Raw genomic sequence first — 26,333 nt, forward strand, 5'->3', positions numbered from 1 at the left:
CATAAAAACGTCATCAGGTGGTGGAAACCAATAATCGTTGATGAAGACTACAACATTGCTGCTAATTAAACATAAGGGTGTGGCTTGTTAAGTTGCCTATATACATTGCATACGTCAATTACAGTGGTGATTATTGTGCTGAGTCATTCTCGACAGATGGGGGGGGGAGTTGCCTGATGACAGCTTTGAAGTGAAGATACCCATTTGTAGTAACAAAAGCAAACCGCTTCTTCATATAGCACTCGCAGATCATTCACAGGGCACATGTGTTTTCGCCATGGTAGTACACACCGACATGAGCGCACATACAGGTTATTGACCAGTAAATCTCAATTAATCCCGTTACCCAGAAGCTCATTAAGAAGGTCATTAGCATATTCGTTCTCCCAGGTTAGGAGATCAACGTGCTCTGTGGATAACACCGATAGATCTGGAGGTGAGTTCGAAGACCCAGTTACTGCACTGCCGTATCGTGAAGCCAACTGGAAGTAGGATGAGTTTTCGTTCGTCGAATCAGCACCAGGGGACTCAGACATGATTGCATTGTTTGAAGATATAGATCCCAGAATGGAGCTGGCGTTTTCAATGAGACTCCCATCATCAATATCAGTAACGTACTTTCTTGTGAACTTGTATGCAGTGACCATCCCCATTAACGAATAGCTCATACTGAACACCCGACCAGGAGAGTTACGCTGGAGGAAGAGAATGGCCTTAGACCATAGTACAAGGAAGTTCCTCGAGAGCTTTCCACTCATAAAAGCCTGCGATAACGGACTGAAGTTGTCAGAACAATCCATCGACTCCATATCTGCGAGGGTTATATTTAATTCCTCTGGAAAAAGTCGTTCATCGTTAAGCGTACGGAGTTCGTTGTATAGAAGAGTGAGGTATGATCTACACACAAGACTCTGTGAAGCTCCAATAATGGCAAGCGTCATCTCCACCAACCTTGGAGTTAGATCATCCAGTCCAAATTGCTGAGCCTCATAAGTCAATTCTCTAATAGTCAGCAGAATTTCAGTGAGATACGTCATACCCAGGACACAGTACTTTAAACTAGACAGATGGTAAAATGTCCTTTTTGGATCATCAATGGGGACTCCCTCGAGTAAGAGTTCAAAAAGTGTATGTATAGCGTGAACAGCTAGTACACGATGTATGATACCGTTAAAGGACGACATGTCGTTCACAACGGCATGTGCTGACGTCGAATTGGCCATATTTGACGAGAGATGCTTCAGTTCGCCGTTGTTGAAGTTCTCAAATCTGGAAATTATAGATAACACCTCACTTGGGTATACCGGGTCTGATCTTGTCATCAGCTTACAACACTCTCTCATACATCGCGTTAGATCTAATAAGAGGGTTGTGTCTGCATCTAGATTCCCAAATGAGTTTGGATGTATCGAGCCATCGTCAATGCTTGGTGGTATTCCCACATCGAATGAGAGTAGAGTATCCATGTTGTAGAGGTACCTCCAAATTGATCTCAACAATATTCTATGACGTGGGGTATACGTGGGATATAAGTCATCAACATCCCTGTGTAATCCCAAGGTGATACCCATGACTATAGCACTCTTCAACAATAAACAGCCATTTGAACCATCGCCACCGTTGCCCTCTGAGGGATCAAGCACCATCAATGCGTGCATGAGTAAAGTTGCCTGTAGTGCTGGTAGTGTTACCCTAGTGTTGGACTTGCTGAACCGCAAAAGTCTCTGAGCAAACGTCACGAGCTGGTCATAGTCAGAGAACACATCGTTCAAGGAGCTCAGGTTCATTGTCAATGTCATGAGCTTGAACACGACAATTATCAGGGCTATTTTAGCATAGTCAACGTATTTAGTAGAGATTGTTATCCGACATGTACCTGTGGAATAGTCCTTACCAAAGATCCTCAAGAAGTCCTTTAGTAGGTCTTGTTCATCTACAACAGGTATGAATCTGGTCCAAAATGATGATCCGAACATCGTCACAGCGTCTTTCATACTATCGAAAGACGGTAGATATTGGCACAAGTTCCCTAACAACACATCGGGGAAGGCTGTTTCCATTGCAACGTAGTCCTCATATGGCTTCTTCTTCCAGTTGTGCTTGATCTTCCATTCTCTCCTCTTGTTCGAGAGGAAAGTGGTCACATCGTCCAGCACCTCGGCGTACTTGGACTCCTTCCTTAAGGCCGTTCTCCAACACGTCGGCCCATAAAACACAGTGCGATCAACCTTGTTGGATACGTACTCAGGCAGTGTCAATGGAGCCTCATTGTTCTCACCGCCACCTTTGCTTCTCAGTGACTCCAATTCTTGCCGCAGACTTTGTAGTTCTATCATCATCTCTTCAATAGTGGGCGCTTCATCCTGCTCCTTTGGCCGAGACTTAGCCAACGCAGCAAGGTACCTGGTGTTGTCATACACACACAGGTGGCTCGGTATACCTCTCTTCACACAGGACGAGCATGGCCTCTCCTGGTTACACTTGATCTTCCTCACACGGCAGTTGGTGCATGTGAGAGTAGCCCGTTGCCGCCGCTTTCGAGGCTGACCATCTCCATTCGCTTCGCCACAACGACTCATCACCTCAATGCAGTCAAAGTACACGCGGTTCACCAGCTCGGGAATTGTGCACTGTTCTCCTTCCTTCTGACCTCTCTGTGCCGACACTATGGGAAGGAAGAAAGATCAATGATGACTAATTTCAACTCGAAAGAGTTGTACAGCTAAGGTCCGCGTCGGGCGTCGGAATTGTGTATGTATGTCCCTTTAAGCATTGATGCGGATTTCCTACTAACAAAGCCATTGTCCAAGTACACCTGGAACCTGCGGTTTTAGTTATTGAGCAATGTCGGTTCATTACACCTTTTTAGGCATTATATATGGATCCGTCTTGGAACATATCGATGAGCTCATCCTTTTCAAGTAGCTCACGGAACAGCTCATCGACAGCGTCGTTTCTCCATTCGAAGAGGTCAATCTTGTTGGCAGAGTCATAGACAACGTTGCCTGGGATTGGTTGGTATCCATTCAAGGGCTGGGAGGACGCGGACGACGATCCAGAATACATAAACTCTTGTAGTGGGGCTCGACCAACGATAGGTCCCTGTTGCTGTTGCTGCTGTTGTTGAAGCGGGGGCAGTGGCACTATCTGATCATGCTGTTGCTGATGCTGTAGCGGCGACACTGTCTGCTGTCGCTGTTGTGGCGAACACTGCTTCCGTTGTACATCTGAAACCACAGTTGAAGCTGGCGAAGTGTCCTGGCTTGTGGAACCACTTGACCTTCTCTTTGCAATGATATCCTGGAAAAACTTGTAACCAGCCAACAGACAGTACAGTGTGAAACTGAAGTTGAAGACACGGAATCTCGATTCGTTGCGAATGTGTAGCAGCGACTTACACACCAGTGCCAGGATCTGATTGGAGTAACCACTCGAGGTGATCGACTGCACCAAAGGATTGTTCTTGTCCCATGGATCTAAACGTTCAACAGCCTCCATCGATATTCTTCTGAAGAGCAAATCAGATAATGGTGGGGTGTCAAAGAACTTGATTTCATTGGCAAACAGGGAGGCATAACAACGATAAATTACCGGCTTGGCCATCGCCATCACTGTCGTCGAGATCTCAACCAAACGATGGACATCGTTTTGGTTGTTACCCTCCGCAAGTTTCTGCGTGATGTTGTTCAGATTCCACATGAACTCAACGTTCTGGAAGAAGGATAGAGTGCAAAACTTCATACAGCCAACCGAGTAGATATACCTGTCTGTATCATCCGGATCGCAATACTCGGATAGTACTTCCCATAACATGTGCAAGACATTCAGGCCTGAAAGTCTGAGTAACAATCCACCAAATTCTATTTGGTTGTTCATAAGAGTTGGAAGGGAGTTCCAAGACCTCAACACTTCAGACATCCGAAGAAGCACCCCATTATCAAAACTTTGAAGCTCGTCAATCAATGCTAGGAATTCGTCCTTATATACTGCTTCTGTCTTCGTACACAGTTTACAAGCACGTCTAATGATCTTCATCAACACGAGCTGTGCTTCGTACTCATCAGACGCTTGTCCAAATGAGTTTTCATGCACCACGTCATCGTCAATGGTCAAGGGGAGACCCAAATGCAACGAGACATAAGTGTCTCTAAAGTACAAGAACCTCCATAGTTTCTTCAAAGTTGCTCTGTATGTTACACTTTTAACACTGAACAATCGATCAACGTCTCTGTGCAGCCCCATTGCCAGGGCCATATTCACGGCATTCTTCAAAGACATTGCACTACTTGTAGCACCATCGCCATCGCCATCCATTGGATCAAGTGGCATTGATGTGTGTATCAATATCAACGCCTGTAATGCTGGCAGAGTTGCACGGCTCTCATACCGGCCAAATCTCAGGAACGAACGAGCATAGCGTATCAACTGATCACGGTCAGAGAAATGGTCTGAATCAGAGCTGAGGTTCAAAGTCAGCACGACATACTTCACCACGGCCAAAACAAGCGCAATCTTCGCGTAGTCTGCATTTTTTGTATACACAGAGATAACACACTTGTTGGTAGTGGGGTCCTTTGTAAAGAGCTTCAAGAAGTCTCTCATCAGTACGTTATGGTCCAGAACTGGGATGCACTGATTCCAGAATGACTGTCCGTAGATGTCAAGATACTGCTTCACAACGTCAAACTCTGGCAGATAGTTCGACAAGTTACGCAGCAAGACGTCGGGATAGGCAGTCTCCATGTCTTCATACTCCTTCGGCGAGATGTTCTTCAGATTCATCTTGATCTTCCATTCCCGTCTGATATTGGACAAGTAAGCCACTGCGCTCTCTGCGATTTCCGTGTCCTTTCCATAGTTGAGGATGATTGACCTCCAGCTCGTCGGGCCATAGTATGCCAACCGATCAGTCTTAACAACCAAGGAATCCGGTATCTTCACCTGGAGCCTCTTCTTCTTATCCACGGGCCCATCGTCTTTACCTTCCAATTGAGCTTTCAGCGCATCCAGCTCCCTCTTCAACTTGCTGTTTTCGTTGAGCAGTAGCACCATCGTGCGCTGGTCAGACTCCAACAGCTCACTTCGCCCACTTGTCCTCTTGGAGTCTCCCTCACCGCTGTTGGCACCTGGAGCCGGCTGTTCATAGACACACAGCTCTGGAGGGATTCCTCTCTTCGTGCACGCTGAGCATGGCTTATTCTGGTCGCACTTAACCTTTCTGAACCGGCAGTTTGTGCATGTGAGGCATGCCCTTCTTCTCTTTCGTATGTGAAGAAGATGCGACTGAGCGGGAACCATAACTACGACAAACACACGCACTCTCGGTCATACACTGTTGGCCTTCCACCTTGTGCCCTCTCTAACTCTCCTTGATTAGCCGGGCGATCTCTGGTGAAATATATAATCAATATATATATATAATATCAGAAATTAGCCATGATTATTAGGCCTGCGGGAAGGGAATGGAGAGAGAGTGGGATATTGTTGGGTTAAATATAGTTGGGGACGTGCGCCTCATTTTTTTTCGCGTCCTCTGTCCCTCTGTCTGTCCCTCTGTTCCTCAGTCTCGCTCTGTCCAGGTGCTTGTCTCCCCTGCCTGTCCAAAGTCCTCCATGTGTAAACGTACGTCGTTAAAATATCCCCCTTCCCCTTCTTGCAAGCGTTTAGAATATAGACAGATGACATTAACTCTATCCCGCCCACCATCGTAATGACAAGAAATATTGAACCGTAAGATGGAGTTAATTTTCGCTCATGCACAGCCATGTCTGATGCGTACAGGGCTAATCTTTGCTTGGGCCCTCTATAAGATTGATGTAACCAGACAAGAAGTGCTTCACCCCACACACAGTTGCAGCGCTGAAAAAGTACCATAAGGGTCAAGCCTGATGTGGTCTGATTAGGCTCAGAACGACAGTACGTTAGCTTTTGATGCGCCTTTCCAGGCGCATTCATAAGCGTGTCTTGTCTTCTTTATCAGCTCCAGCGAATTTCAAAGCTTAAAAGACACTCACCTTTATCGGCAGATTTAAGCTGGGAATGCATGAACTTAAAGCCAACAGACATGCAACACATATAGCACGTAGCACAGTGACCTGCTCTATCGCACCCAAGCTTCATTCTATTCGATAGTTCCAAATCATAGTGACATCATGCGCTGTGTATTGCCGTTTTCGCTTGCGGATTGTGGACGTGTGTGGGTGCTGATGGATTTGGGGACGCGGTGGCTGAAAATGAACTCAGACCCGAGCCACCCGTACACCAGCAGCAGACGCATTCGCGGCGACTGATGTTGTTAGCGGCTGGGGATCAAAGGTGTCCTGGCTTAAGGGAAAATTACACGAGGACACAAAAGCAGGAAATTCCTATAGCGGGACCGTGAGAAAACACAGGTAAACAGAACAAACACACATAGAAGCCTCCGCTGATAAAGAAGGGCGCGCACTTGTGATTGGCACACGGGCAGGATAGGTTTGGTTACAGGGCTATGGCTAAGAAGAAGGGCAAGAAGAATAGCAATCAGGCGCAACAGGCGAAGCCTGTTGAGCCTGTTGAACTTGGTTCCGCTGATTCAGAGGAGGCGTCTGGGGCTGCTGGAACAAGGGACGACGACACTTCTGGTGAGGTCAATGGCGATGGTACTGAAGGAGTAAACGGTGCCAATGACGATGCTGGTGGTGTTGTTGAAGTGGACGTTGAGGGTGACGGGTGTAGTGTGGTGAAGAACAATGAGCCGCCAACGGAAACAACAAAGCAGTCTGACCAGACAGGTGAACAGGGAGAGGGACAGGCAGAGGGACAGGCAGGTGAACACGCAGGTGAACAGGGAGAGGAACAGGCCAAGGAAGTGGATTTGAAGTCCACAGAACAGGCACAGCAAGCCGAACCAATAGCTGCACCTGTTCCAAAGAAAAGGTTGACATTACAGGAAAGATTGGCACTAGCAGCCAAAGCTGGTAAGTCTTCCAAGCGGAGTGCGTCGTCAAACAAGGCACCAAACTCGGATCGCTCTCCATTGTCGTCACCATCACCACCTCCTCCTAAACTGGAAGTTATCAAGACCGAGATCAAAGATGAACACCAAGAGCCGTCAGAATCACCATTCAAACAAAACTTCAGAGACATGGATAAGGATGAACTGGTTAAGTTCATTGACGATGTTCAAAACAAATTCATCTCATTACAGTCCAAGAACGACTCCTTGAAAGTGGAAAAACATAGCCTTCAAGAGAAAGTGAAGACTCTTTCCTCTCAGCGATCTTCGACTCCATCGTTGTCAAGCTCAACCTCTGTATCAGAACATCTCTTAAAGGAGAAGGAGGCAAAGATTCAACAGTTGTTGAAAGAAGGTGAAGACCTTTCAAAGAAGGAGTTGAGGCTGAACAATGTCATTAAGCAGTTAAAATCCACAGAGACGGAAAACAGCTATCAGATAAGTGATCTGAAGGAAACCGTGAAAAAATTAGAGGACGAAAGAAATACCCTAAAGGAGTCTCTGACGAAAGCACAATTTGAAGAGAAGCAATCTTCACTCAAGTCAAGAGCCTTGCAGAAGCAATTAGAATCAGAACAATCAGCGCTGGCAGATGAAATCAGCAGAACGAAGCAATTGTCCCTACAAGTTGAAGAACTCTCTGAGACTTTGATCCTGGAGAAGAACAAATTCAACGAGGATATAACTGGGTTGAAGAGACAGATAGATAGCGAGAAACAAAAGTTGTCGAATTCGAAAAACGAACATCAAAATGAAATCTCTAGACTTGAAGAAAAGATTGAGCAACTTAGATTCCAGGCAGAAAAGGCCCAGACTTCAACTTCAAAGAACGACGAGAGCTACGTTAGACTATTACGACAACACGATGTACTACAAAAGCAGTATACATCTGCAACAGAGAATTGGCAAAGTATCGAGGCTGCGTTGATGAATAAGATAAGCACGTTGGAGAATGAAAATGCCTCTCTAGCTTCTGACTTATCTGAAGTTGAGCAAAAGTCAAATATATTGACAAAGACCTTGGAGGAGAAGTCCAATGAAATTAATTCTTTATCAACTAAGCTATCCAAATTGAGCATTGATCACGGTAAAATGTCAACTCAACTCCAGAGTGCTTCCAAATCTTTGAGCGAGACCCAGGAAACTTTGGAGGAGTTACAAATCAATCAAAATAAGGAGAAGGCGGCACTTGAATACAAGATTCAAAGCCTGGAACGTCAGGTACAAATACAAGAACAAGTGCAACCTCAGCATTTGTTACTCCCAGAATCTCAAGGAACACCGATAACGTTTGCCTCTCCAAACTTCTCCAAAAATAGATCAACCTCATCTCTTAGATTGAATCGTGGTGGCAGCTGGGAAACACGAGACGTGAGCTTCGGCGAGTCCTCCACTACTCCTTTACAGAGTAGAAAGACTTCAATTGCTCCATTGGGATATTTCGATGAACAGGAGGATTTGGATGATATTGAAATGGATGATGAAGCAGAGTCAACTTTTAACGAGGGTTCTTTCAAGAACTCGTCTTCGGCCATAGGTGGAGGTTCTAATGTTCAGCTATTGAGTAAGATGAGTTTCCAGGTGCGTCGTTTGCAGACCGAACTATCCACGATGAAGGAGGAAGTTCACAAGTTATCCAACGAGAAGAAATCAGCCAATGAGGAGATTGTAACGCTGATGAAGGAGAATGAACAAGTTCAAGAGTATAAGCAACGCATTGCTGAATTAGAGACCGAATTGAGCCATTCGAGCACACGCAATGAGGAAGTTCTTGTTATTCTCGGAGAAAAGACAGAACAAGTTGAAGAGTTGAAAGCAGACGTCCAAGACCTGAAGGATATGTTACGAGCCCAGGCACAACAGTTTGTCGAACTTCAAAGCAACCTTGGTTGAGTGTATTTTACAGTGTACAAAGAAAATGAAACACGGATAACATCGTATGAAGATGCCCTTTTCTGTATGTATGTGCTCTACTGTGATCAGCCTAACCAACGCTCTTTAGTTGTAACCTTGAGCGATGGCCTTTTCAGTATGGTCGTCAATGTCATCAGCATCCCATGGATAACATAACCATTTATCCGGCAAAGTTCTTGCTGCGTAATAACGATCTTGGATGATATCAGTAGGTAAGTCGGCCTTCTTTGGCTTATCCTTGTTGTGAAGCACAAAGATTGCAAAGTTTGTCTTTTCCGTTCTACCGAGCTTGCTGGCCTGTTGCTGAACATCCTTTTCAAGCTCAGAAACAGCATAGTGCAAAGTAGTTCTGGTATCGTCGACTTCATCAACGATCAAGATGTTCTTGCCGATCAGAGAGTCAAAGTGCTCATTGAGCGCACCAAAGTCAAGCCACTGTGTTCTGACAACCTCCTTACCGATCTGAGTATCGTCGTCTTCATCTCCCAGGTTCTCGTAAAGACTGAGACCAATGACCTGGATTGGGATGTTCTTGTGGCCCTTCTCCTTCAAAAAGGTTCTAAGAATACGGGATGGGATGTTACCACCACCACCAATGGAGATGATGATGTCTGGCTTGAACTGCTTAATCTTTTCAGCAGATTCCTTACACAGCTTGTGGATGTGGTTGTATGAGAAGTAGAGCTTCTCCGGTTCTTCAGACATGGCTATAAAGGACGTTATACCGTTACTGCTTGGTTCCTTCAGATGACAATGGACAGCAGAAGAAAAGTTGCGATGAGTGAAAAATTTTTGACACTTCGATGGAGCCCCTCCATGCATATAAAAATTTCATCTGTGCGATGCACACGTTAAATCTGGGATTGGGATGAGAATCATAGGAGCTAATTGGCATACAATCTCTTGTTTGTATGTTCAGCTCACAGTGGTATGCCTGCTTTGTGATGCCCTCCATCAAACATTTGCCTTTACGGCTTGGAACCCAGTGAAACGGCTCGATTTGGAAGGAGCGTTATGAGCGTGTGTACCAGTTTGCGTCAAGCAACAGCTGTCGATTCTACATGAGAGATGAGCTACGAACAGAAGCTGGAGATGCTAGAACCATTTCCCTATCTTTTGGTGTCTATTTACTCTTGTTCACCATCGTCATCTTCACTGTGGACGTCTTCGTCCTCTGCCTGGACATCCTCGCTCTCCTGTTCACTCTCAGTGTTTCCTGCAGCCTCGAGAACGTCGTCGTCGGCCTCATCGTTCTCACCATTTACGTATACAATGGACTCTTCTGCTTGGGATATAGCATCTCTGTGGTTTTGTTGCTTACTGGCAATGGCGTTTTCCTCGGCACGTTTGGAGATCTGCTCTCTGAGCACGAGTTGCGATCTCAACAGTTCCAGTCTTCCTTGAAGTGCCAAAAGATCAGGCAACTGTTTAAGACCTTTCTTTAAGGCACCGTTTAGTGGCTTGAGATTTGCCTGTGAATTAATGACTGAGGAGTGGTTCACAAGTATCCATTTCAGCCATGTGTTTAGAATTGAAGACTCACTAGGGTCACACTGCACCCTGGCAGACAAAACGTCAAATACCTGAACGGCGATCTCTGGAGAGATTGCAGATGAAACGTATCCCATCTTGTCCTCGCTGTCATTACTGATCAAGACGCGGAAAAGTTCTTCGACGTTATCGATTGAGTCTTGAATCAGAGTGACGAGTTTGGATTCTCGCACGTTGTATTCTTCAACAGCTTTTAGTTCAAAGACGATAGGTTCCGTTATCTTCTTGACCTTGGATTGTTTCGTGGCTTGTTTGACATCAATTGTGATGTTTTCGGTACATGAATCAAGCTTGAAGCCTTGGAACTCAGGAACAACCCCCGTGTAAGATACAAACACATCACCAGCCTGGTAAAACACCAAGTTTAATGGGATCTTTTTGTTGTTGGATGAGATGGCACTTGATGATTGCGCTGCTAAATTCACAATCGTAATGGCACCTGTCTTTAAAAGTGCAGCGATGGTTGTATCGTTTATGTAATGCAGTGTCTTGATTTGAGAGTTTAATGATAGCGTATTAGTCTCAGTGAAGTTGTTGCCTTTGAAAAGAATAACGTCTTCACCTTTTGAGATTGCAATGGTGGCACTGTTGTCAAGAAGCACTGAGCTTGAAGCTTTGCTCACTTCAAAGGTATGGACAAGTTCTCCAGCCTTGTTCACCAAGTAACTCTTCTCACCAAGGACAACAAATAGTTGCTCATCACCTCCATCAACAGTAGCAATACTTGTCACCTGGGTCACAGCCTTTGGATATTTCACGGTGTTCTTTGGCTTACCACTGTTAACGTCAAAGCCAATAATCTCCGAATCAGTGGACACCCACAAGTACGACCTGGACGAGCATGAGGCCACTATAGGAGAGCCAGCTTCAAATTCAGAGATTGAATGATCCTGGAATGGAGAAAACACCTTGATCCGACCACTTTTCAATACACACGCAAGATAGCTGCTGGAGCTGGAACCAGAGACAGCGCCGTTGGACTGTCTTCTCTTAGATCTCTTGCCATTAGAGACTTCCCCAGTCGTGACCCACTCCAACGACAGCACATCGTCTTCGGACTCAAGCACAAAGACACTAGCTAACGAGTTACACACCGAGACGCCCTTGTCAGCATCGTTCTGCAATGGGTATATTTGTACCTCTGTCTTTCCCTGTCTAGCCACCAGCGCAGCGTAGTACGCACCGGTAGAATCCACTTTTGCTATAGCTGTCTTCATGATTGGTCACAACAGTCGATTCCAGGATAAACAACACTGCAAAGAAAGCACCAAGAGCCGGGTTTAATACTCTTTACACTACCAAAAAGTGAATAATATCGCAGAGCTGAAAAGTTTCCTCATCTCTCAGCTCGCGGGAAAATTTTAAACGGCCCCGGGGCTTCGGTAGGGTAACAAAAGCGATGAGCTCTACGACACCGCCTAAAAAACACACAAAAAAAGGCCGAAAAGGGAAACCGACCCTATCTCCGTTGCTGCGGTTACGTGACTACATATACTCTCACTGTGCAATACCAGATACAGCTCATTTGTTTATTCTATTCTTCTCTATAGATCAACAATATCTTTAAGAATGCTCTTTTGATCGTCGTTCAACTGGCCAAAGACGAATTGGGTCTTTTCGGTGTCACCCTGAGATGATAACAGTACATCTTTACAGGTGGAGAAGACGTTGATCTCCTCCAAGATATCGTGGGCCAGTGGGTCCTCTGGTAAATCGTCGTCGTCGGTGTCGAAGAAGCCGGTGGATTTCAGCTTTTCAGCTTCCTGCTGTAAGAACTGCATGTATCCGTCTCCCACTGAGCCAGTGTCATTGTCGTCGTCATCCTCATTCACCCATTCATCATCAACGTCTTCGTACTCGACGAATTCGCCCAGGTCATCACCAGTGGATTCGTACTCCTTTCTGCGCTTGGCCAAGTCGTTGATTGCATCTGGAATCTTATACATTAGCAACGACAAGTTCAACCCGAGCTGTGGTGCAAGTGTCTCAACTTGGTAGTGTCTCAATTCCTCCACAGATAGGGAAATGAGACTGAGAATACCCAGGATGGAGAGCTTCATGTCAAAGACTCTAGTGAGCTTTGGAATGTACTGGAACCACAGGTTGAAAAATGGCAACAGGAACTTGGAGTTTCCCAAGGCAGTCAAAGTGGCCTTGGTATGGTAGACAAACCCTGAAACTATGACGTTCATCATGTTAATGGCATAGATCTTTGACATCTCTTTCATTGAGACAATACTGTTGATTGTCAACGCAAGAATCTCAGCAAGATATGGTTCTGAGTTTGGGCCCAAGGTCAAGACCAACTTTTGGGCAATCTCACCACCAAGTGCATAGAAATCCAATGAATCCTCTTCATCACAGATAACACGTTTGAACAACTCCAGTAAAGCCTTCGCATACTGAAGGTTGTTCTTGATCTGCTGTGAGCCGAAGCATAAAAAGTTGTTCAAGGCTGGCATGATGTCCTCCAAGTAGATGATTGCAGTGCTATCGACAAGGGCTTGCATGATGATCTCAAAGATCTTCCATGCAACTGGAGAGATTTGACGTGTCAGGAATGTCGAGTTCTCTATCAATTCACAAACCTCACGGAAGAAGTCCTCTTCAGAATTAACAAAGACAAACTCCACTGCTGGGTAGAAGGTCTCCTCCAATTTGAACACAATGTCTGCAGAACTTTCAAATGACAAAAGAACGGTGATCATCGTGTTTAAGAGACCCAATGCAGCCATTTGCTTCTCCATCAGATCATCGTATGAACCGTCAAAGTCATCGACTTCAACCTGAGCAGCTTCGTGCAACTCACGAACCAGTTTCATGAATTGACCAACCAAGTTTGTCATCAAATCAACTCCAAATGGTTGTAGTTGTTCGCTAAAGATTTCAACGATTTCTTGCATGACCTGAGATACAGCTTCAACGTCAATTGTGTTGGAAAGTTGCAAAAGCTTTTGCATGGTGATAACAATGACTTCAGAGAGTGCCTCTTGAAATTGTGGTACTCTAACAAAGGATTGGATAGCCAGAGCAGCTTCCAATTGCACTGGTAGATGCGAGTCTTCAAAACAAGACATGATTCCACGATAGATGCAGTTCAATGTAGCCTCCTGTTGCAATGGGATATCGGAGAACTTGGATATGAGATCACAAGTTCTAGCCTTGATAAATGCAAATTTTGACTCAAAATGTGGTAGGACAAATTGTTGTAACAGGGTTTCCATCTGCGCATAGTATGGTGACTTTTCATTGGCAAGGTGGTCCACCAAGGCACCAACAAGACGCATCGAACCTTCCAATTTCTTAGCATCCTCCAAGGATTGAGTTGAAGGGTCCTTTAGCTGGTTCAACTGGCCAAATGCAAACTGTAAGATAGGCTCCAAAGTGGATTTCTTCTTCTTTCTAGTCAATGTCATCAGCAATGAGATACCTGCCAAATCAGAAGCGTTACTATCGTCAAAGATATCCAATCTTGTATGGATGTAATCCTCCGGATCGTCTTCAAACATCTCCAATGTTTCGTCAGAGGGACACAGCAGTTTGAAGATAAAGTGGGAAACGAGCAGCTGGACATGAGGTTTCAACAGCTCCCAGGTGTGCTTTTCTGAAATGGATCTCTCCAAGAAGCTCAGAATGTAATAGATCTGCTCTTCACTCATCCACAGTTGATTAGAACACCACTGATCAATCTGTGTCAAGTATAAGTTCAACAACTGGGGCACGAACTCCTTGCCGTAGATCTCCTTGAAAGAGTCATATTGGAAATTCTTGGACAATGACTGTGAGCCGTATCTTTCAAACAGACGGTACAGATTAGCGGAAGCCCATTTCTTTGTCTTCACCCATGGGTACAGCTTCCGCTCGTTTGGTTCAACATTGGCCAGTTCAGCAGGCAAGGGCTTGTTCAGCACCGCAACGTGGAAGTTCCCCCAATTCTGAATCGCCTCCAACGACTGCAGAGGGCCTGGGAGGTCGTGATAGGTGACGTACTTGTACGTCTTGAGCAGCAGCACCGTCATCTCTCCGGCCTCCAACGAATCCTCCTTCAGCAGCGTATCCGCCACGGACAGAAGCGTCGGGAAGTGCTGATTGATCAGGATGTCCAGCGCTGGTCGTTCAGCGTTACGGGTCCATCTGTACGTGGATGCCACTTTGGCAAACACCAAGAGCCCAGTGTAGGCAGAGTTCAGATCACCGGCGTACAGCAGCTTAAGCGCCTCATCAACCAGCGTAGGCCACTGAGAGGGATAATCGCTCGACACTATCGTCTCCAGAACCGGGATCAGTTGTCTCTTCAGGAAGTGGTCAGCGTTCACCAACGCCGGCAAGAGACGTTCTCTGATGTAAGGCTTCTCATCCGGGTCCACACCGCCTTCCTCTCTATCCCAGTGGCGTTTGATCCTGTTCTTGAAGAACACAGCAGCAGCAGCCTTCACTGGCGACGGCACAGAGTCGTTGGCTGAGATGATATCCAAGCATGCTCCCAGGAACCCCAACGACGTAGCAGCCTGTTGCAATTGGGACTCCGCGTGCTGTCTCACTTGCTGATCTGGGCTCAGCGTAGCACCAAAGCACTCGAGAAGGGCGTTCGCATTCATTTGGCTCGTGAGTCCAGGCGTGATGATGCTTTGATCGTGGTGCAAACAGCGTGCTCATCGGGCCTGTTGCAAAAATTTTTCCCTCCCTGTCTGTCTGTCCTTCTGCGTGTTGATGGGAAAACCTGAGCACGCGGGCAGCGTAGGCAGCGTAGACAGCACAGACAGCACAGGCAGGGAAAACAGGCACGCTCGTTAGGGGAAGCACAGGAAAGCCACACTGGGGAAGGGGAACTGTGGACGGGGGACTGTGGACGGGGAAGGGAGCGTAGAGGAGCCCATGATCTCCTTCTAACGCTCAGCTCCTGGTTCCTCCTCCACGGAGTCGCCATAATCAGCCATGGAGCACGGTGAAGAAAGACAGAGAGCACCTTCTGTGTTCGTCACGCTTGGTAACGGGCGCCAATTGGATATCAGAGCACACCAAAGGACCTACGATGGGTCCTACATGAGAGCTTCCATTGCGGTGATGATTTTTGGTATGTCTTACTCTCTCTCTGCCTGTAGTTTGCTCCTCAGCACTGTTACTGACGCTGCTTTATAGCTATAATGATAACAAAGGTCTTTTCAAAGGAGTTCCTACCGATTGCTACGGTGTTCACGGTCTACGGGTTTCTGATATTTGCTATTTCAGTCCATAGATCTAACCAGATGAAGGATTACTACGCAGAGACCACGCAAACGTTATACTACAAGACGAGTGGCAACATCGTCCTGCTGATGAGCTCCATCACTGTATTGAGCTATTTAGCACTGTTTGTGCTGATCTTACGCATGTGAGCCGGGTTTCGAAGGCGCTGGGCTTGAGTCTCCGCTGCCACTGCTGCTAAATCCTTGCGAATAGACAGTTTCATGGGTGACGTCGCCAACGGTGGTTTCACTTGTTACCTTGGGGAACGCAGTGAGTATTGAAGAGGACTTCTTATAGACCAGCTTCCTAGACGGTGATAGCTCTGTGGTTCCCTTGCGGCCTGAATCGATCCTCGTTGGAGTTAGCGATCTGGCCCTATTTAGCTCCATCGCCAAATCATCGTTCTGTGCTTCAACTTTTTCAAAGGAGCTCAAAGACAATATTGGTTGCGTTGCGTTACTCCTCTGTCCTTGTTCTTGGCTTATGTCTCGCTGTTCACCATCATCATCATCATCATCTTCTTCTTCTTCTTCTCCCTCACTCTCAGACTCTGAGATGTGTACTGGAACCCCAGTATCACCACATCCTACTATCTCAACTTCCACTGGAATGCTTGAACTCTTGATAGGCGTCGAACCACCCAGTATGGAAAGATCTTCAGTGCCATACGATGGTAGCTCAATGTTGTTATCCTTATAACTGTTCAACATGAGAAACTCCTCGGCATCTCCTTTACCTTTGCCTGTACATACAGGGAAAGTTTCAAAATCAGTGTATCTCTTGTCAATTACGGGTGGGGTTTCAACCTCCTCCAAGTGTTCCCTTTTAGGTACAATCAACGTCAATAACAAGTTGAGGATCTTCAACATGAGTAGTCCCATGGCAGATAAAGCCAGTGCCTTGAATAGAGCTTCATAGTCTTTGTATACCGAGTAGAGCCTCTGCTGCTTCCACGCATCGGCCACTGAATGTATCTTACACGCCATACTCTCGGGAAGAAATTGCGCTACACACTGCGAAAGCCGTGACTCTAACTTCTCCTCGACACCCTGGACGAGGCTTTCAACCTGATGTATAAGATCCTTTCTCCCCAGACCATGGGAATACATAGGGTCAAGCACGCTGATGTGTGTCAGGTTCAATGGTGTGTGTGCAACCGCTATCTTATCGTGCACTATGTCATCAGAAGGACCAATGAAGCGTTCTGTATCAACGTTAGTATCCTATAACGGTCATTATAGACACACAAGACATACGTAGCTGTGATCCCAACGAGTGTACTAAATGATCCATATCAGTCACTCCCATTAGCAGTGGGACCAGAAGAGTGGTGATCAGCACTCCAAAAATTCCAATTAGAAGCATACTATGTCGCTATCTCAAGAGTTCTACAACAACAAACTGTACGAGACTGTTGATCAGTTGAGTGCTTGGATGCTCCATAGCGGTTGCGTGTGCAGGTAAACATTGAGGGTGTGCGGGTGTAAATGGTGTGCGGGTGTGTTGGTGTCCAGGTGTGAATAATGTCCGGATGTTCTCATCACACCTCATCGCCATCTTCTCCCACGTACAACAGTGCAAAGCATCATTGGATAATATTCGTTAAAAGTTTGCTGTATATACATATAAAATGGACAGGCCATATGGTTATTCATAAGTCATTGATATGGGCGATGTTTGAACGCGAAGGAGAAAATGGAGAGGCTATGCAATTGCCCCCAAGCTCATCAACAGCAGTTGAATCAGTGCCTGCAAGCTCCAAAATGCAACCCTCTTCATCCTCAAAGTTCTAACCTCTTCATTGGCAACGTAGAGGGCAAAGGCGTCATAGACCTCAATGGACATGTCGTCCATCAATAGGGAATCGTAGACGGTCCACGAGCCTTCAAAATCTTCAACCTTTTTGACGATTCTGCAGTTCACGGGGATGTAGGTCTTCCTTGAGTTGATATAACCAACGATTGGTCTGATCAGTGCATTATTCACATAGGACAGTTCATTGGTGAAGATTGGCACTGCAGCCTTGACGTTATTAAGCTTGATTTGTAAATCCATAACGAAATACTTCGAAGGCTCATATTCGTGGTTTGCTGGCGTCTTTTCTTCCTCGTCAAGCTCATTCTTGAGCGTGTTCGCTTCTGACCTGTTCTTCTTTGGCGATAGTATTCTTGCCCGTCTCGCCTCCTTGGCTAGAGAATCTCCAATGGATTGTAATATCTCTGTAACGTTTATCGTCTCATCTTCTGGCACCATGATGTCACCAATCATATCAACCTCACCGCTTGTTATCCAGCCAAACGGCCCTTCCATCCCGGCGTTTAAATGATCAACCTTCAAGGAGTCGACACGGCACCTGGTGACACGTTTCCACGGAGAGTTCTTCAGGTTAGGATCGTCTCCAAAATCGTTTGCTCTTTGTCTCTTATGAATTGTGAACAACGAGTCGTCGTACGAGCCAGATACGTTCGTAGCGTTCAAGAAATCGTAGAAAAGCCAGTGCTTCCTCAGTATAGGCAATTCACAGTTAAATATACTAACGTTGAAAGGTCTGAACCCGTCTGGCTGTGCTAATGTGAACAGCACATCGGTCATCTTGAAGTTTTCAAATTCGAAATCACCGGGTCTCTTCACGTTTTTGTAGTTTCTTGCATCGTCATCTGGATCCCAATGAACATGGGTACGGTCCACGATACCTCTTACTCCATGAATATCCAGTTCATGGACTATACCTCGACCGTTAAGGAATTTGCTTAGTGACAACGACACATTCACTTGGTCGATGGTGAGGTCAAACTGTGTGTAGTTCCCATCGTCATAGAATTCATCATTTTCATCAGTTCTCGATGCCCTTTCAATGGCTATGGCCTGGGAGCCCTTGGCAACACCAGGGTCCTTATTCTTGGGTCTTTTGGAGACAAAGCACTTGTTGAACGAGATCTTCCCGTCACGCCAGTCAGGCACGATGGCGCTTTCAAAGATCACCGTCATCCCTGAGTTCCTCGTTATCAAGTTGCCCAATTTACTGGCAACAAGCTCCTGTGCCAACACAGTGTTCATCAGTAGTATCACCAGCGAGGCAAACGCCGTCGTACCAAACACAATCAGCAGCACGTTGCCCATCATTATCCAGGAGAAGAACGCAGAGAAGTCATCCACGTTGAACGGCCTCATGGACCTCTTCAGTACCCACTTGGTCCTGATCCGCAGCCTTTGCCATAGAGAATCCGTCCGTGACAGCCACTCCTCCTTGGTCCTTGGCCTATCCTTCAGCGGCTCGTGGTGGAGAAACCTCCTTTGCCGCTGTTGATGTTGATGTTGCTGCGATGAGCTCAGTAGCAACGCTGACCTGTGCTGAAGCCCAGGCGGCTGCGCACAGAGTGAGCTCAGCGCCCTCAGGGGCATCGACACTCGCCCAGGGAGGCATCGATTCACTGGACAACACAGCCGGAGCATCGCTATCTCTTTCTCCCTTCCCTTGGTCCTTCCAGCACGAGATGGAGTGATGAGGTGAAGTTTTTCACACCGCTCTCGGGCTTTAACCCGTGTAGCAGGAGCACACATGGGGGAGCAAGTGTAGGCAGCCAGCCAGGCCGTCAGTACAAAGGAGCTACACACGTAGGCCGGTTCTAATGTAACACAATTGTGTATATACACTACGCTATACAATCTACTCCCATCCCTTCGATATCATCACGCGCTCGATGCTATCCCAGAAATGGTTCAAGACCACAGCGTCCTTGAACCTCTTGTGCTTGTCCAGGCCAACCTTCTCCACGTTCCAGTCATTGCAGGTCTGTGGGATTGGATCCTTGTCGAAGTGGAAGTAGTAGCCTTTTACTCTTTGGAAGAGCTCTGTTGGGTCCGACCACTTGTAGTTCTTGAACTGCCACTTCTGTCCAGTGGTGAACACGGCCATGGTTCTGTCCCAGTGCTCCTCTTTGCTGAACTTGTCCGTGTTATCAACGCACATGAAGGTGACTCTGCCGATCTTAGGGAACGTGTGTGTGACCATGGCTATGTCTGAGCTTGAGAGCAGCTGTTGCTGCTCTGGGTCAGTGGTTTGTGGGTTGATGTAGAGGCCCTTCTCCAAGAATGACTTGATATTGCTCATGGTCAACACGGCAGACGCAGAGGGCGAGATGAGGAAGATTGGGTTCTGTGGACGCTTATGACGCTTAGCATGGGGTCCAGTGGAGGACGCCAGCGACGTGGCTTGCTTGCGCTTGTCCTTTGGTGGCTGTAGATAGTTCCTCTTGCACGACTCGGCCACGTTCGTGAAATCAACCACTTTGGTGCCTCTCAACGAGGTATTGTGATCCAGCAGCTGGCGCTCGTGCGATAGGACTGCAGTGAGCAGAGAGCTGTCTTCGACAGCTGCGTGCTCCTTGGAGCTCGTGACCTCCTCTTCGCCACGCTCGCTGAATTCGAATTCTGGTTTATCGCCTTGCAACCACGAGCAAAGATCAGATCTCTGTAGGAATCCCAGGGCGTTCACGCCACACTGCTCAGCTTTCTCCAGGAAGTCGGTACGCGAGAGCTGTCTGTTGGTCCATGCGAAGAAGCACTCCCGAAGTGAGATGCCCTTACCTTGGACAAAGTAGGTCGTCACCGTGTCCAATGGTGTTATGGCTCCTCCGAGCGATAGTCCAGTGGCCTTTGTGAAGTCAGCGGTATCGCCATCCCCGTCAACGAGGTGCGCACTGTCCAAGTGGGATTTCAGTAGGCTCAATGCATCAGTCATTGCTGGGTACTTTGGCTTCTGTTCTTCGGCCAATTGTCGTTGTCGTTGTTGATGTTGATGTTGTTGTTGTCGTTGTTGTTGTTTGTTGATGATGTTGATGAAATTTTCTGCCCATTTCGCACTTTGGCCCAGTGGGAACTTCCACCTAGAGCCAGACGGACAGGCACACGGGCAAGCAGACAGACAAAGACGATGAACCGACTCTCATCAGCAGTGACGAACTTGTCCATTGCCACAAGACAACAGCTGTACATGATTGATGCTGTTACTCCGGGGTGTCCCTTTTTCCTCCCACATGGCACTAGAATCTTCAACAAGCTGGTGTCCTTCATGAAGCTCAAGCAGCGCCAGTATGGGTTTGAGGAAGTCATCACCCCCTTGATCTATCGCAGACAGCTATGGGAAACGTCGGGCCACTGGGATAACTATAAGGACGACATGTTCCGGGTCGAAGGGAATGACCTTTCCAAAGAAGAGTACGGGCTGAAGCCCATGAACTGTCCAGGTCATTGTATGGTGTTTGCGAGATTCGACAGGTCCTACAACGAGTTGCCCATCAGGCTCAGTGATTTCAGCTCGTTGCACAGGAACGAATCGTCGGGCTCTTTGAGTGGGCTGACGAGGGTCAGAAGGTTCCACCAGGACGATGGCCATATCTTCTGTACCAAGTCTCAAGTGCACAGCGAGATCACCAACTCGCTGAAGATGATTGACGAGTGTTACAAAGTATTCCAGGTGCCTGAGTATAAGCTGTTGCTCTCCACGAGACCAGAGGAGTACATTGGTGAGCTGGAGGAGTGGAACGTTGCAGAGGATACTTTGAAGTCCGTGTTGGAGTCTACAGGACGGGAATGGACCATAAACGAAGGTGACGGGGCCTTCTACGGCCCGAAGATTGACGTTATACTGAAGGATAACCTGGGTAAGGACCATCAGGCTGCGACGATCCAGTTGGACTTCCAATTGCCTCATAGATTCCAGTTGAAGTACCAAAATGACATCAACGAACTTGACAGTCCAATCATGATCCACAGGGCAGTGTTTGGATCATTGGAGAGGTTCTTTGCCATCTTGATGGACCATTATAACGGTAAATGGCCATTCTGGTTAAGTCCAAGACAGGCCGTGATCATCCCAGTCAGTGACAAGCATCGTGAATTCGCCCAGAGTGTCTCCAACATGATAAACGACAACGATGACTTCGAGTCCAAGAAGTTCTACATAGATATCGATGAGAAGAACGAAACTGTTGGGCATAGAATCAAGGAATGTGTCCAAAGGGGTTATACCTATATCATCATGATTGGAGATAAGGAGCTGGAGAGTGGTCAAGTTGCAATCAGAAGACATGACGAAAGGAAGCCAACAATGATGACCCCTGAGCAAGTTAGAGGGATGTTCATTGAGTTGGACAAAACACACGCATAAACCTGTATATAACGTATCTGACTGTACATAGATCACGCCTCTGGAATATCGATCACACCTCTGGAATATCGATCTTGCTGACCTGTAGGAAAACCAAGTCACCTTGAGGTATCTTGCTCCATAGGTTTGAAGGCAGAGAATCGCCATGCTTTTGTAAAAACACATCTCTCTGTTTAGTGTCCTCTTGTTGTAATGCTTCCAAGGAAGCCTGTGCTTCATGTACAACAGTGAGCATCGCTTCCTGAGCCTGATGCCTTCTTGTCACTTCCTTGAGGAATTCTGCGTACGACTTTCGGAAATTCGCATAGTGTTCGCAGAGCTCTTTGCTCTCATCGCAAGCTCTACTCACAGCTTCTACCAACTTGTTGAACTGCACTGTGGTTATCTCCAAGGTCCCGATACTTCTCCTCAAGGATTTGGAGCCAACGTCGAACATAGTCTTTGCCTTCTCAACGAGCTCGTCGTAGATCTTTGTCGTTACCTGAATGGAGTCACATTTCAACTTCAACTCCTGGAAGCAGTCTTCAATCTCCACGATGATCTCTGGTAAGTCGTTGTTATCCTTTTCCAGCACTGCAAACAGCTCTTCCCTCTCTGCTGAGCTCATCTCCAGCTCGCCTCTCTCTACGTCGACTCCCTTCACGCACTGGTCATAGTGCGAGGTCAGTGACTCCAAGATAGTGGCAATCTCCATCTCGATCTCCTGGACTTCGTTGATCGTTGCTATCAGTTGATTAGAATCGTCAAAGTCGTAATCATTCAGCATAGACACATCGTTCAGAGTCTGCTTCAAAGTGTCGTGTTCACGGTACATCGCATCCAGCAGATCATGGCCAGTGTGTAATGACCGAGATTGCCTCTCTAGTGTGTCCAACATCTTATCGTCTATGAAATCAAACAGTGTACCGTCATGAAGACTCTTTGGCAACCGCACATCTCTCAGGCTGTTGTAGGCATGCTCCAACTGAGCCATTGAGCTGGCGAGAGTCCTCTCGAGCTCTCTCAGCAGCTTCTTCTTACCATCTGCCTGTAGCTTGACGCTGTCCACTATAGCGCCATACAGCTCGTTCTGTTCCTTCAACGCATCCAATAAGAAGCATCCCCTGGTATCGTAGTAATCCTTCCTCTGTAGCGACTTCCTCGTGTACTTCAGCAGCGCATTGGTCTTCTCGCCAATCGACTCAGCTTGTTGTAGGTGCTTCAGTGCGCTCTGGAGCCATTGATTCGTGGACATTTACAGGTGTTCACCAGTTCCCGCCCGGTTCGATGTTGTTGTTGTTGTTGATGTTGATTTTTGTGTCAAAAGCCCATGAAAATTTCACAGCGCCCGGTGAAAACATCAACATCAACATCAGCAACTCAGTGAAGGGAAACAGAGCGATAGGAGGCTAATGGACGAGCTCGATAGGTTTAGGACGAGTGTGTTTGACTTCCTCAAAGAGGATAGGCCGTTTGAGCTGGGAGAGGAGGTGAGAGCTGATGAAGCACAGGACGCTGGTGGAGATGCTGATGCTGAGATTGAACCCCAATACATACGCCCAAAGAACCAGTTCAAGGGCCAGAAGTACGGCGTTGGTCTTTCCATCATGAAAAAGATGGGTTACATAGAAGGCCAAGGGCTGGGACCAAATGGTCAAGGTATTAAGGAACCCATTGAGATACAGGTAAGGAAGCCTGGCACAGGTATTGGTGCTTCTCTCTTGGGCATCTCCAAGGATAAGAATGAAGAGTATGACGATGAGGAAGAGTCAAGCGACGAGGAGTACTACAAGGATGTGCCGAAGAAGTCGTTTTACCAGATAATCAAGGAACTGGAAGAAAATGACGTAGAGGTACCTCAGTCGTTAAAAGATCTGAGCGATAGCCACAGCTCCAAACAACCAATTGGCTCATCTAAAGAGGCCAATATGGATTTACTAAACCAGCTGAACAACATCAATACTCAGGTGTTGGATATCAAGGCCAACTTGAAGGTGCTGGAGTTTAAAGAATCTCAAGAGCAGGCACAATTGAGTGAATTATCTCAAGAACTTGATTCCATTAAAGCCCTTGAAGACGCCTTAAAGGTCGTGGACATATCTCGTGATAAGAGTCCGCTAGATACATTGTCCAACTACAGGACCGTGCTGCACGATGTATCTATTGATAATCCAGAAGTTCAGAGGCTTGTTGTTTTGGCAATTCAGCCACTCGTCATTAAACTGTTCCAAGATTGGGATCCATGGGACTTGACAGATTTTAAACTACTGGACGAACTAATCCAATGGAAGCCATTGATCTCACCTATCACCTCCATGGAAGGATTGGACTATTATCATTCCCTAATATCTTCAAATTGGTTACAGATTGTAAGACCAGCGTTTGAGAAATGGGATACAAATGTTCCAACTTTTGCCATATCTATAATAGTTGATTGGGAAGAAGTTCTACCAAGAGAGGTGATAACGAACATAATGGAGTACACTATACTTCCAAAATTGTTACAGTCAATCGAATCATGGACAGGATTAGAAGATGGGCCAAATATATGGATCTTTGAGTGGATTCCTTACCTAACCTCAACCTTCAAAGACCGAATCATTAACGCCTTCACAGCTCGATATGATTCGTTATTACAAGAATCAACTGATGGACTCGTTGGAATGGCATGCTATAAAGAGTTGTGTGGATCTGATACAACTTTTGAGAACACCATGGAGTTGAGGGTACTTCCAAAGCTCGTTACTCTAGGTATGAATTGGAATTTCCAATTCAACAGAGCCGAGATCAATTCATCAATTATCGGTAAGCTGAAGCAATGGAAACACTGGTTCCAAGAGGGTGTATACGTGAAGCTTATCCAGTTGTGTATCTGTAATAGCTGGTTAAGGTCGTTATTTCACAGTCTGAACCAAAAGGATGCCAATTACTCCACCATCTCTCATTGCATAAAACTTTGGTATGAATCGCTAAGTGAATTGGCTAATGTTCAACAACAGTTCATCAAAGGCTTCGACATGATTAACAAGTTTATTGAAACTGGACAGCTAAACCCAGTCCATAATCCTAGGGATAAATCCCAATACCTCCGAGAAATCTGTTCAAAAGAAGAGGACAAGAACTCAAGAGGAATACCAATTCATAGGTTACAGGTATCTTTCAAAGACTGTGTTGATGATTATTGTTCTGAGCACGGATTAATCATGACTCCGTTAACTGGTCAAGCTTCGAATATATCAGAGAAGAACATGTTCAAGATAACAACTGGAAAAGCCAAAGGATTAACCTGCTATATTGAACATGACGTTTTATTCGTGAAGACTCCTAGTCAGGATAGAGAGTACACTCCGATATCACTGAATCGAGTCGTTGATCTAATATAACATACACTGTATGTACCTATATATAGAGAGAGCTATGTACATTCTTTTGTGTGATTTATAAAACTTGATAAACTAATGAAGCATATCAATCTTGTGTTTATGTCTATTTGGTTTCGCTTTGGTTAGCAGTAGCTTCTGAAGCTTCGCTATCAACAAAGACTTCTTCAAAGATGACGCCTTCTTCTGGTGTAGAAACTTTCTCGAACACGATTCCCTTTTCTGGAACTGCAACTTCTTCGATGACGACAGATTCTACTGGTACAACTTCTTCGACAATGACACCCTCGGCTGGAGCATCAACTTGTTTGTCAGTTGGAGTAACAGCAGCAGCGGACTTATCCTCTGGCTTGTTGAAATCGTCTACTGGTTCGTCGTCGCCTCTAATCTCTTCGCTATAGACATCAGGGTATCTTCTGAAGCAGTTCTGCATGTTCTTGAACTTTTCGATACAGTCAAAGCCCTTTGGCTCAGCTTCTGAGAACACAAAGCATGAGAATGCCTCCTTGAACTCTTCACCACATGGACCATGAGCCATGCCTCCGAGACAAGGACAGTCCCAGTTGATCACACCGGTCTCTGGATCAAATGCAGCTTGTTGGCCACCTTCTTCCTGGCCTTGGTTACCTTCCTTCTTGTCGTCGTCAGCTTTGTCATCAGCTTTGTCATCAACCTTCTTGTCACCATCGGCAACACCACCATCTTTCTTCACAGGCTCCTCGGCCTTGGTAGCTTCACCAGCTTCCTGGGCTTTCTTCTCGGTCTTTGATGTTGTCTTCTTAGCGTCAAGAGCAACAGGCTGAGAAGACATGTAGCAATAAGACGCCAATCCTAAAGCCAGCATGGACGAAGGAGCAATCCATCTTGGGACAGAACTGGTCTTTGTCGATGAAGAGGAGGACAGCAATCTCTTAGACTTTGACAGCTGTCTGGATGTGTTCCTTGACGAACGAGCAGCGGTGTTGAGCAACGATCTGTACATCTGAGCAGTTTATAGCGTCTCCTTTAACCAGTGATTCCTTTGTTTATCTGGTGAAGTTCCTCGAGAAGGCCTCCGATGACAAATTTTGCCTCCGGGAAAAGTCCACCAAAGCACGGCCGATGGTTATGAAGCCCGCGC

General features: G+C 46.4%; 14 protein-coding genes across 14 annotated transcripts; 3 read left to right on the forward strand and 11 right to left on the reverse strand.

Annotated features, from left to right (window-relative positions):
• Nucleotides 1-3: 3 nt before the first annotated feature.
• Nucleotides 4-2,722, reverse strand: CYBJADRAFT_45304 (uncharacterized protein). Its single transcript, XM_020217709.1, has one exon. The coding sequence runs from the start codon at nucleotides 2,577-2,579 to the stop codon at nucleotides 330-332; it is 2,250 nt and encodes a 749-aa protein (XP_020072371.1). The 5' UTR covers nucleotides 2,580-2,722; the 3' UTR covers nucleotides 4-329.
• A 2,152-nt stretch (nucleotides 2,723-4,874) lies between these two features.
• Nucleotides 4,875-5,298, reverse strand: CYBJADRAFT_166082 (Zn(II)2Cys6 transcription factor domain-containing protein; the record flags this gene model as incomplete). Its single annotated transcript, XM_020214345.1, has 1 exon — nucleotides 4,875-5,298. A coding segment is annotated over one exon (424 nt), but the record flags the coding sequence as incomplete, so codon positions are not given.
• A 108-nt stretch (nucleotides 5,299-5,406) lies between these two features.
• CYBJADRAFT_45414 (uncharacterized protein) lies at nucleotides 5,407-6,303 on the reverse strand. Its single transcript, XM_020217711.1, has 2 exons — nucleotides 6,015-6,303; nucleotides 5,407-5,963 (listed from the first exon to the last, which is right to left on the reverse strand). The coding sequence occupies exons 1-2, from the start codon at nucleotides 6,118-6,120 to the stop codon at nucleotides 5,515-5,517; spliced, it is 555 nt and encodes a 184-aa protein (XP_020072373.1). The 5' UTR covers nucleotides 6,121-6,303; the 3' UTR covers nucleotides 5,407-5,514.
• Nucleotides 6,304-8,992: 2,689 nt separating this feature from the next.
• XPT1 (xanthine phosphoribosyltransferase) lies at nucleotides 8,993-9,613 on the reverse strand (the record flags this gene model as incomplete). Its single annotated transcript, XM_020216798.1, has 1 exon — nucleotides 8,993-9,613. One exon carries the CDS (start codon nucleotides 9,611-9,613, stop codon nucleotides 8,993-8,995), a length of 621 nt encoding a protein of 206 aa, XP_020072374.1.
• A 422-nt stretch (nucleotides 9,614-10,035) lies between these two features.
• Nucleotides 10,036-11,676, reverse strand: UTP9 (Utp9p; the record flags this gene model as incomplete). The annotated part of the gene is made up of 1 exon (XM_020213552.1): nucleotides 10,036-11,676. The coding sequence occupies one exon, from the start codon at nucleotides 11,674-11,676 to the stop codon at nucleotides 10,036-10,038; it is 1,641 nt and encodes a 546-aa protein (XP_020072375.1).
• A 281-nt stretch (nucleotides 11,677-11,957) lies between these two features.
• Nucleotides 11,958-15,543, reverse strand: NMD5 (Nmd5p). The gene has a single exon (XM_020214346.1). The coding sequence runs from the start codon at nucleotides 15,055-15,057 to the stop codon at nucleotides 12,004-12,006; it is 3,054 nt and encodes a 1,017-aa protein (XP_020072376.1). The 5' UTR covers nucleotides 15,058-15,543; the 3' UTR covers nucleotides 11,958-12,003.
• Nucleotides 15,224-15,647, forward strand: CYBJADRAFT_166086 (uncharacterized protein). Its single transcript, XM_020214347.1, has one exon. It carries the CDS (start codon nucleotides 15,395-15,397, stop codon nucleotides 15,596-15,598), a length of 204 nt encoding a protein of 67 aa, XP_020072377.1. The 5' UTR covers nucleotides 15,224-15,394; the 3' UTR covers nucleotides 15,599-15,647.
• Nucleotides 15,648-15,693: 46 nt separating this feature from the next.
• On the reverse strand, nucleotides 15,694-17,090 carry CYBJADRAFT_188471 (uncharacterized protein). Its single transcript, XM_020217304.1, has 2 exons — nucleotides 16,942-17,090; nucleotides 15,694-16,889 (listed from the first exon to the last, which is right to left on the reverse strand). The coding sequence occupies exons 1-2, from the start codon at nucleotides 17,048-17,050 to the stop codon at nucleotides 15,823-15,825; spliced, it is 1,176 nt and encodes a 391-aa protein (XP_020072378.1). The 5' UTR covers nucleotides 17,051-17,090; the 3' UTR covers nucleotides 15,694-15,822.
• Nucleotides 17,091-17,267: 177 nt separating this feature from the next.
• Nucleotides 17,268-19,109, reverse strand: MDM31 (Mdm31p; the record flags this gene model as incomplete). Its single annotated transcript, XM_020217471.1, has 2 exons — nucleotides 17,268-19,003; nucleotides 19,032-19,109. The coding sequence occupies 2 exons, from the start codon at nucleotides 19,107-19,109 to the stop codon at nucleotides 17,390-17,392; spliced, it is 1,692 nt and encodes a 563-aa protein (XP_020072379.1). The 3' UTR covers nucleotides 17,268-17,389.
• Nucleotides 19,110-19,352: 243 nt separating this feature from the next.
• Nucleotides 19,353-20,426, reverse strand: CDC73 (Cdc73p; the record flags this gene model as incomplete). The annotated part of the gene is made up of 1 exon (XM_020213553.1): nucleotides 19,353-20,426. One exon carries the CDS (start codon nucleotides 20,424-20,426, stop codon nucleotides 19,353-19,355), a length of 1,074 nt encoding a protein of 357 aa, XP_020072380.1.
• Nucleotides 20,427-20,618: 192 nt separating this feature from the next.
• MST1 (threonine--tRNA ligase MST1) lies at nucleotides 20,619-21,854 on the forward strand (the record flags this gene model as incomplete). The annotated part of the gene is made up of 1 exon (XM_020216201.1): nucleotides 20,619-21,854. One exon carries the CDS (start codon nucleotides 20,619-20,621, stop codon nucleotides 21,852-21,854), a length of 1,236 nt encoding a protein of 411 aa, XP_020072381.1.
• Nucleotides 21,855-21,906: 52 nt separating this feature from the next.
• ATG17 (protein kinase regulatory subunit ATG17) lies at nucleotides 21,907-23,088 on the reverse strand (the record flags this gene model as incomplete). The annotated part of the gene is made up of 1 exon (XM_020216986.1): nucleotides 21,907-23,088. The coding sequence occupies one exon, from the start codon at nucleotides 23,086-23,088 to the stop codon at nucleotides 21,907-21,909; it is 1,182 nt and encodes a 393-aa protein (XP_020072382.1).
• A 157-nt stretch (nucleotides 23,089-23,245) lies between these two features.
• On the forward strand, nucleotides 23,246-25,216 carry SPP382 (mRNA splicing protein SPP382; the record flags this gene model as incomplete). Its single annotated transcript, XM_020213554.1, has 1 exon — nucleotides 23,246-25,216. One exon carries the CDS (start codon nucleotides 23,246-23,248, stop codon nucleotides 25,214-25,216), a length of 1,971 nt encoding a protein of 656 aa, XP_020072383.1.
• MIA40 (Mia40p) lies at nucleotides 25,114-26,234 on the reverse strand. Its single transcript, XM_020214348.1, has one exon. The coding sequence runs from the start codon at nucleotides 26,193-26,195 to the stop codon at nucleotides 25,320-25,322; it is 876 nt and encodes a 291-aa protein (XP_020072384.1). The 5' UTR covers nucleotides 26,196-26,234; the 3' UTR covers nucleotides 25,114-25,319.
• Nucleotides 26,235-26,333: the final 99 nt, after the last annotated feature.

This window comes from Cyberlindnera jadinii (assembly GCF_001661405.1).
Source record: "Cyberlindnera jadinii NRRL Y-1542 unplaced genomic scaffold CYBJAscaffold_2, whole genome shotgun sequence".
NCBI classification, from domain to species: Eukaryota; Fungi; Ascomycota; class Saccharomycetes; order Phaffomycetales; family Wickerhamomycetaceae; genus Williopsis; species Williopsis jadinii.